This window comes from Malus sylvestris, chromosome 17 (assembly GCF_916048215.2).
Source record: "Malus sylvestris chromosome 17, drMalSylv7.2, whole genome shotgun sequence".
NCBI classification, from domain to species: domain Eukaryota; kingdom Viridiplantae; phylum Streptophyta; class Magnoliopsida; order Rosales; family Rosaceae; genus Malus; species Malus sylvestris.
The window spans coordinates 24,256,486-24,266,075 of NC_062276.1; the positions used below are offsets into that span (position 1 = coordinate 24,256,486).

At 41.1% G+C, this 9,590-nt stretch overlaps 1 protein-coding gene across 1 annotated transcript; it reads left to right on the forward strand.

Annotated features, from left to right (window-relative positions):
• The first annotated feature begins 252 nt into the window (after positions 1 to 252).
• LOC126612594 (uncharacterized) lies at positions 253 to 5,117 on the forward strand. The gene is made up of 7 exons (XM_050281055.1): positions 253 to 1,106; positions 1,202 to 1,298; positions 3,032 to 3,193; positions 3,427 to 3,473; positions 3,977 to 4,103; positions 4,691 to 4,754; positions 4,887 to 5,117. The coding sequence occupies exons 1-7, from the start codon at positions 903 to 905 to the stop codon at positions 4,936 to 4,938; spliced, it is 753 nt and encodes a 250-aa protein (XP_050137012.1). The 5' UTR covers positions 253 to 902; the 3' UTR covers positions 4,939 to 5,117.
• The last annotated feature ends 4,473 nt before the right edge of the window (positions 5,118 to 9,590 follow it).

Genomic DNA, 9,590 nt, shown 5'->3' on the forward strand with positions numbered 1-9,590 from the left:
ATCCTCTTTTAAAACTCTAATCGATTATACCCAGATTTTAAAGTATATTAAAATCCTACCAAATCCTAATTTGACTACACCCCCTAAAAATTGATAAATCTAGGGCTTGAGATCTGAGGTAAGAAGCAAAACAAGTGCTAAGGAGATGAGGTGGGTGTGGCAAGGATGAAAGAAAGTGGTGGAGGAAGATGAAAATCTATAGATCAAGAAAGAGAGAGAGAGGAAAAACATAAACTAGAAGAAAATACAAGACGGACATACCATCCAAATTTGAGACAACCGCTCAGAAAAACTAAGACAAGCTCAAATAACTTTAGAAAAAATGCTCAAGAAAAAGAGGAATTGCCGTTGACCCCAACTGAAGCAGACAACGGGTCTGAGGCGAAGTGAAGCAGGTGTTGGAGACGAGATTAACAATCCTCCCCTTTTGGGGGAAGGGGGTCTCGCTAAGGTCGCGTAGCAAAGGATTTAGTCAACTGGAGTTCAACTTAATCCCATTAAAGTCAGTCCCTTTTTCACACCAAAACGAACTAGTAACCCGTTCCAGTCTAGTGAAACTTAACGAAGCCAAACAAACGCGCCCATATGTTATGAATGAGACTAAAGAAATCAAAACGCCGTCGTTCATTCTTCTTCCTCTCCCAAACTACCCTACTGTCCCTCATTCATGCCACACAACGATTCCCAAGCCAACCGGCAAACAATTTCCCTCGCCGTCCATCCCCTCCCCCAACAATTGTAACAGCGGATTAACATCTGCAGATTGAGATCGACAACTCCATATTCGAAGCTACAGTTGCCAATCGACCCGACGAGGTCAGATCTTCGAAGCCACTAACGCAATTTGGCGCCGGAGAAAATTGGTAGAGATGAGCATGGGATGCAGGATTTGAAGCCAAAAAATGGAGGGGTTAGAAGTAGATTTGAAGCCCATATTCGGGCAGCCCAGGGTGGAGGGGCCAGCTAATGCTTTGACTCCGCCGCGGCAGTTCCTGTTCCACGTCCATGGCTCCACCGCTGGTCCTGCGCACCTCAGAATCCATGTCACCGATTTCCACTCCAATCACTGGGAGGCCGTACGGTCCGTCTCCCAGCTCGACGACCTGGTATTTCTTCTCCCAAAAGTTTCTAATTTATTTATTGATTTTGTTTAAATGTGTTCATGTATGTATGTATGTAAATTGTAATTGGTGAGTTGCAGAGGGACAGCATTGGCATAGGAGGGTCTTGGTCAGAGTTCATAGACTATCTTGTTGCTTCCCTAAAGTCTCAAGACGTAAAGCTTGTTTTCGATGATGGTACATACTATATACCCTTTTCTTTTTTAATAATGAAATGAATCATTCACCATTCCATTCCTGCAATACTAGTACTAGTAGTAGAGGCCGGTGTCATTTTTGTTTCGTTTTTCCAATCATTTGGAATCATCAAATTACTAGAGTGAATTATGAGTTTTTCTGCCTTTATATGCGGTGCCGGATTTTATGTGTTATTCCGTATTTTATATGTTACTAATTTAATAGCAAAGAATGGTGAGGCTTTAGGAGCATGCTGTTGTTTTACCGGGGCCGGGATTTTACTCAAATCTCTAATTGGTTTATGACATTTCTTGGTCCTGACTCTGCTTGAGTAGTCGTAACTCTTATAGACATGATAACGGTTTATTCTTCAACTTCAATGTATTTGAGAGAAGTCCTGAACAAATACTTTTTTTACCTGGTTTTGCTTGAAAATGAGGAAGCTTGAGAGTGGAATTCAGACTTCCATTTAGCTTGAGGGGAATTCGTCATTCTCAATGTGAAAAAAGGGAAAACCCCTAATTTCATATTTTGACTTAGAAATACTTGATATTCCCTTCAAGTCTCTTCAGATGCGGAAAAGTCAGAAATTTGATTATTGAGTGTTCAAAGTCTAATTTAAGACGACTTAACACACGTGTATGCATAATTATTCACAACTTAGCAGTAACTATCTTCAACTCGCATGTTTTACTTGTATTAACCCTAGTGGAATTACGTAGCTCTTTGAATGATAATTATTCTTGTAATGTTTTGGAGTCTCTACCAAAAGCTCTTCTTTATTGGTATTAAGCTCAATATGACGACCATACATGTATCCCTTTCCCCTTCCATTATTCAAAAATGTTCAATTGATTAAAAGTATTTTTGTTGGAACGTTGATATAACTGATGGAATGTTTAGAGTAGCCACATTACCTCACCAAGCACGCAAGGGGCGACCAGAAAATGCCTCCCGTCTTCCCCCACCCCCCTTTCTCATTTGTACATTTAATGTTGACTGCATCTCTCACAAAGATGAGGTGAGTCCCATCTCCATGAAAGATTTGTTCAGTAAATGTGGTCCATGTAGTCGTACTCGGTTTGTTAGCTGTACAAATTTTATTTTTTACCATTGAATTGTATAATCATTTGAGTTGTGCTGGCAACAGATTCTAGCTCAGGCGCTCCATCAGTCCAAAGCTTTTGGTTAAGTCACGTGTCCAACTTCGTAGTTTCCTTTTGTTTGCTTGTTTTGAAGACTGCCTTTTCTATGTAATTAGGAAGTTGCCACTGAACTTCATAAAAAATTTTCGACAATTAAATAAATTAAAAATTCAAATAAAAAGGGAAAGGCATACCACTGACTCACAGAATTGTAGCCCACCATCACCCCCACCACCCCACCATACCAACCACCCCAAAACTAAATCCTTCGAATAGTTGATAGTCCATCATCATCAAATTAATCACTTCTAGCACCGCTCTAATTATATATGCTGACTGAACCGTCCGGCCTTAAAAAAATGATGCTAACTTGAACAAGCTATAAAAAATTCTTGACACTTTGAAAAGTTTTTTATTTTAATGTTTTGGATGGACGAGTAAATTTTTGAGCTGTTTTTTTCTTAAGAATAAAAGCTGTGTATGTTAACAACATACACAATCTTATATCTGCAACAGCATGTAGATGTATAAACTTTGATAAGGGAAATATGCTAAATGCTTACGTAGACTCTGTTATGTGTATTTCAGGTTGTGCACATGCAAAATTAATTGCTCAAAAATCAAAAGGAATGCCTCGAATTTCCATTTCTCTCACAAAACTTGTGGGTACTGCTGCTAGTGAGGCTATTGCAAATCTATCTCTTCAGCTTTTTGGAGAATTTAAAAACCTCCATGAGTCTTACGTGGAAGGTTGTCCTCTCAATATCCTGCAGCAGAAGGGTGCATTGTCATTCTTTTGCCTACGTTGTGTTTTTCTGAATTGGCTATTACACCTTCTATACTTATTGCATCACGTTTATTTTTTCAGACATTATTGTGTATCTTAAATCCCTTGTTTGTGCATCTCTGCTTGATTTGTCTACTTGTTATTTCTCTTCTTCTTGTGCTGGAATTGATTGTACTTCTTTCTCATTGTGCTTCAGAACAACAGCGCTCTGTTGAATTGTCAAAATTGATATCAGCGGAAAAGGTATACCTCCCTGCTGCACTCTATTATTATTTAAAGCATTTATTCTGTGTCTTCACACATTCTGGGACACGGAAAAATGTCAATACTATACTGAATTATGTGTCTACATATTCCTACACGGAAGAATATTTGGCATGTTCCCAGTGCCGGAGCCACGATTTTATCTTAATGGGAGCATGACAATAAAGCTCTCAAATATTGACTGTTCTCGTATACTTTCGGCATGGTTCTCTCCATAGAGTTGCTCCTCTTCCTGACTATACAGTTTCATAGGTGAAATACTGAGTGACACTGTAGCAAACCAGCCAATAATGAATAGTTCGTTTTACCAGTTGGAGTTTGTGGTTACTCTATGGTTTCAGGATTACGTTTATGTACCGTACATCATTTTTATTCATTGTTAATGTGCACTTTATCCAGATTTTTTATTCTCTGTCCACTAATTTATCTTTTAGTTATCACCAGTCCATTATGTACCTAAATTTGTTTCTTATATCTGTTAGGAAAAAAATGCTAGTATTCAGAGCCAACTGGAACAGTATACAAGAAGGCAAAAGTTACAAAGGATTAATTCCTCAGATAGAGCAGATGCTTCTGGACTATTCAGTAATGGTGTAAATAATTCTCCAGGTGTGAATTAATTGTTTCTGCCTAAAGCATTTGCCGTTTTGGTAAAGTGAGAAGTTCCGAGTTTCCCAAACAATGCAATATGTGCGTGTGCATTTTCATATTAGTAAGACAATAGAAAAGAAAAATTAAATTGTTGATCATGTTGCTGGTTCTTGATAAATATGTAGGTCAACTTCTAAATATCTTCTTCTGTGCTTATTTGCATTGTTGATTGCTTTCGAAGTAGCCATGAGTTCAGGTTTTATTATGTTCAATCTTAGAGCGAAATATGCAAGAAGAAATGAAAAAGATGAGTAAGTTTAAAAGTTAAGCTGCGTCTGTGTGCGACATCATTCAGAGTGCATGGTAACTATGTGGGATTTAGTACATTTCTTAACTATGTTAGCCAATATTATTCAGTAATCGACAGAGCTCATCCGAGTCTCAAATTTTTACTTTTGAGCATATGTTCTTGTTGAGTAATCATATTCATTTTGTTGTCTTTGTTCTTTTTCCTCTATTCCCTGCTTACAGTTATTGGGATTCATCTCACGCAATTTTGTATTATCATCGTGTCTCAACTGAACATCTCTATGTTATTGTGGCAGAGAAACGAGCGGGTCGTGATACCAACTCAGCAACTGCCAATCGGGTTGTGCCTGCATATCGTAGGTAAGTTTGTCTCTCGAACGCACATCAATCCTTTCTTTCTAAATTCACTGTTATATATTTACCATATATACGAGAACAATCAAGTGAGTGCTCCGGTTCGCTTCACATGAATAACAAATTTATTCTTAACAGGGCAAAAGTAAGAGGTGCTGTTCTGCAGGATACAGAAGATGAACACAAGTGAGTGCTCCGGTTAGCTGACAATTTGTTGAGCGCCGGGTTCTGTAAAAATGCATATTGAGAGTGAGTTTGTTTGTTTGTTTTCTACTTGTAAATTCAACAGTTGAGAGTTAAATAGTTTCGAGGAAAGGTTATGTTTTGTAGCATTCAGTTTAATTGATTTATTGTTAAGTCATAACATCACATCGGGTATCACGGCAGAACAATCCCTCAATTCCATTTTAATTGATCATAACATATCTCGTCTAACCCACCAAAAGGGGTCAGGGTTAAGGGAGTGAGTTAAGTCTCATAAGAGCAAGTCCACCCCTAAGGACTTTGCGCCAGCACCCAGCGCATTTATCCACTCAAGTGAACAGTAATATACTGGAGTGAACAGTAATAGGCCAAGGCATCTCCATCCCTAAAAAAATGCGCTAGCATCCAGCGCATTTATTTGGTGTGGTTTTTTTTTTTTAAGTTTATTTTGGATAAGATTTTTAACCAATTTCGGATAAAATTTCAAATAAACTTAAAAAAAAAATACACACTAAAATAAAATTACATATTCATCAACTAAACTTAAAAAAAAAACACACTAAAATAAAATTACATATTCATCAACTACAACAACAACAAAGCCTTTTCCCACTAAGTGGGGTCGGCTATATGAATCTTAGAACGCCATTGCGCTCGGTTTTGTGTCATGTCCTCCGTTAGATCCAAGTACTCTAAGTCTTTTCTTAGAGTCTCTTCCAAAGTTTTCCTAGGTCTTCCTCTACCCCTTCGGCCCTGAACCTCTGTCCCGTAGTCACATCTTCGAACCGGAGCGTCAGTCGGCCTTCTTTGCACATGTCCAAATCACCAGAGCCGATTTTCTCTCATCTTTCCTACAATTTCGGCTACTCCTACTTTACCTCGGATATCCTCATTCCCAATCTTATCCTTTCTCGTGTGCCCACACATCCCACGAAGCATCCTCATCTCCGCTACACCCATTTTGTGTACGTGTTGATGCTTCACCACCCAACATTCTCTGCCATACAACATCGCTGGCCTTATTGCCGTCCTATAAAATTTTCCATTGAGCTTCAGTGGCCTACGACGGTCACACAACACGCCGGATGCACTCTTTCCATCCAGCTCGTATTCTATGGTTGAGATCTCCATCTAATTCTCCGTTCTCTTGCAAGATAGATCCTAGGTAACGAAAACGGTCGCTTTTTGTGATCTTCGCTAGATTGCTCCGGTCATTAGTGTGGATAAGTATATAAATGGATAGAGATAGGAAAGCAAACACAAGATGTACGTGGTTCACCCAGATTGGCTACGTCCACGGAATAGAAGAGTTCTCATTAATTGTGAAGGGTTTACACAAGTACATAGGTTCAAGCTCTCCTTTAGTGAGTACGAGTGAATGATTTAGTACAAATGACATTAGGAAATATTGTGGGAGAATGATCTCGTAATCACGAAACTTCTAAGTATCGGAGTGTGGTGTCGTCTTGACTTGCCTTATCTGTCTCATAGGTAGATGTGGCATCTTCTCTGGAAGTACTCTTCCTCCATCCAGGGGTGGTATCTTTAACTGGTGGAGATGCACAAGGTAATGTATCAATTTCACTTGAAGCTTACTTGTAGTTTCAGGCTTGGTCAAGCGCGATACAAACCATGTAGTAGGAGTCCCCCAAGTCGCCGAGCTAGGGGGTCTGCTGAAAGAGGTGACAGACAAGGTAAGCAATCAGAGCTCCGACTGATTGTTCACCTTCTCCCCATCTTGCAGCAGCATGAAGGATAAAGAGAAGAAAAATGAGAAGAGATGATATGAGATACTTTTGCTTTTGAAGAAGTAACTTTCCACAGGATTATTCTTGAACTGAGCTGGAGGGTTTTCTGGTTTCCTCCAGAGTATAAGGCCGACTGAAGAATTTGAGGGTCAAAACAAGTCCATCAAATCTAGAGTACGTTCCACCCTGCTGATATGGGATACTTTTGCTTTTGACAGAGTAATGGATGTATCGGCACGTGTGCTGTTACGCTTGTCTCCACATGCTTCCTTGTATCCTTCGCACTTGCCCTATCTGTTCCTCAAGCAGATGCGGAATCTTCCCTGGAAACATAAGATGTTGAAGATGAGTACTCGAGAGCAATGCCAGGTAAGTAATCAGGTAAGGGGTTCCAGGCAGTCAGTTCCTGGCTGGAAGCTTGATTCCAAGTGCTGACTGATTGCTCTCTTTCTCCTTGTCTTGCAGGTAAAAACAAGGCCAAAAGAAAAAACAGGGAAAAAGCATGATATGGGATACTCTTGCTTTTAACCCTGATGATATGAGATATTCTTGCTCTAGTATAGCTTGTTTGCAGAGGTATTATCGGGGGGAAAGAAAGCTGAATATTTCGAAAGGCTTTGTTGGGAGTGCCCTCTCAGATATGATGAAGGGTTGAGCATTTTTGCAGGTCTGCCTGTCCGTTGGGGATGAAGGTCGACATATATAGGAGTCTCCCTAACAACAAGTAGTAATGCTATTCCTTTACCCTGCTTGGTCATAGCACGGTAGTGGGAGCTGCCAGTTTCACATGTTTTAACTCTGTCAGAGCACTTTGAAAAAGTGGTCTGTGGTATCTGGCTCTCGAGATTCGGAGAACGATGCCTCTTCGATTTTTGAGAAAGCAATCATGCTGGGGGTCTGACTCTCGAGATTCGGAGAATAGTGTCTCTTCGATTTTTGAGGAAGTAATCATGTTGGGAGTCTGGCTCTCGAGATTCGGAGGGCGGTGCCTCTTCGATTTTGGAGCAAGCAATCTTGTTGGGAGTGTTGTCTCGAATGTGAGTAAAGGTTGGACATGTTTGCTAGTCTACCTTGCCACGAAGCACAAAGGTTGACACACAGGGACTTTCCAATTATCCAGCAATGGTATTGTTCCTTTACCCTCTCTTCGATTTTGAGAAAGTAGTCATGTTGGGAGTCTGGCTCTCGAGATTCGGAGGACGGTGCCTCTTCGATTTTGGAGCAAGCAATCTTGTTGGGACTGTTTTCTCGAATGTGAGTAAAGGTTGGGCATGTTTGCTAGTCTACCTTGCCACGAAGCACATAGGTTGACACACAGGGACTTTCCAATTATCCAGCAGTGGTACTGTTCCTTTACCCTTGTGGGTAATAATATGGTAGCTAGACCTTCAAAATTTATGTGTCTAAACTTTGTTAGTGCTGTTTCTTTGCTATTCTTTTACCTTTCTTGGTCAGAGCGATGTAGTGGGAGCTGCAAGCTTCACGTGCTCAACTTTGGCAGAGAACTTTGGCAGATTCATGTGCTTTCTACTTCACCAGAAGTCTTCGACAGAATGCCCATAATTTCTGCAAAGCTGAGTGTGCGTGTGACAGGTGCTGACAAGGCTAGAAAAGTAGGTGCCTCTTCGATTTCTGAGATCGGCCTTCGTGGTCTCTGAGCAGCCCAGCTTTTGAGAAAGCGAGCGCCTCTTCGATTGATTCGGAGAACGGTGCCTCACCGATTTTTGAGAAAGCAATCATGCTGGGGGTCTGGCTCTCGAGATTCGGGGAGCAGTGTCTCTTCGATTTTTGAGAAAGTAATCATGTTGGGAGAGTGGCTCTCAAGATTCGGAGGGCGGTGCCTCTTCGATTTTGGAGCAAGCAATCTTGTTGGGACTGTTTTCTCGAATGTGAGTAAAGGTTGGGCATGTTTGCTAGTCTACCTTGCCACGAAGCACAGAGGTTGACACACAGGGACTTTCCAATTATCCAGCAATGGTACTGTTCCTTTACCCTCTCTTCGATTTTTAAGAAAGTAGTCATGTTGGGAGTCTGGCTCTTTAGATTCGGAGGACGGTGCCTCTTCGATTTTGGAGCAAGCAATCTTATTGGGAGTGTTTTCTCGAATGTGAGTAAAGGTTGGGCATGTTTGCTAGTCTACCTTGCCACGAAGCACAGAGGTTGACATACATGGACTTTCCAATTATCCAGCAGTGGTACTGTTCCTTTACCCTTGTGGGTAATAATATGGTAGCTAGACCTTGAAAATTTATGGGTCTAAACTTTGTTATTGCTGTTTCTTTGCTATTCTTTTACCCTTCTTGGTCAAAGCGATGTAGTGGGAGCTGCAAGCTTCACGTGCTCAACTTTGGCAGAGAACTTTGGCAAAGTTATCTGTGGTACCCATGAGCTATTGTTGCGTGTGGGAAGTGGGTGATTGAACAGTAAGATTCATGTGTTTTCTACTTCCCCAGAAGTCTTTGACAGAATGCCCATAATTTCCGCAAAGCTGAGTGTGCGTGTGACAGGTGCTGACAAGGCTGGAAAAGTAGGTGCCTCTTCGATTTCTGAGATCGGCCCTCGTGGTCTCTAGGGAGCCCAGCTTTTGAGAAAGCGAGCTCCTCTTCGATTTCTGAGATCGGCCTTCGTGGTCTTTGAGCAGCCCAACTTTTGAGAAAGCAAACGGCTCTTCGATTTCTGAGATCAACCCTCGTGATCTCTAAGCAGCCCAACTTTTGAGAAAGCAAACGCCTCTTCGATTTCTGAGCAGGCGCCTCTTTGATTTCTGAAGCTCCGTCGAGTGCAGCTTTTTATAGGGGCTGGCATTAAGTTCCAAAGCACACTTGAATCTCCACCAGTAGAAGCTTCATTCTTGCACTTCTAAGATCTTGATTTGTCCGACCTCTTCTCT

Coding starts and splice junctions, on each gene's coding strand:
- LOC126612594 (XM_050281055.1), top strand. CDS start 903: ATGGAGGGGTTAGAAGTAGATTTGAAGCCCATATTCGGGCAGCCCAGG. Junction 3,474..3,976: donor AATTGATATCAGCGGAAAAG/GTATACCTCCCT, acceptor TATATCTGTTAG/GAAAAAAATGCTAGTATTCA. Junction 4,104..4,690: donor TGGTGTAAATAATTCTCCAG/GTGTGAATTAAT, acceptor TTATTGTGGCAG/AGAAACGAGCGGGTCGTGAT.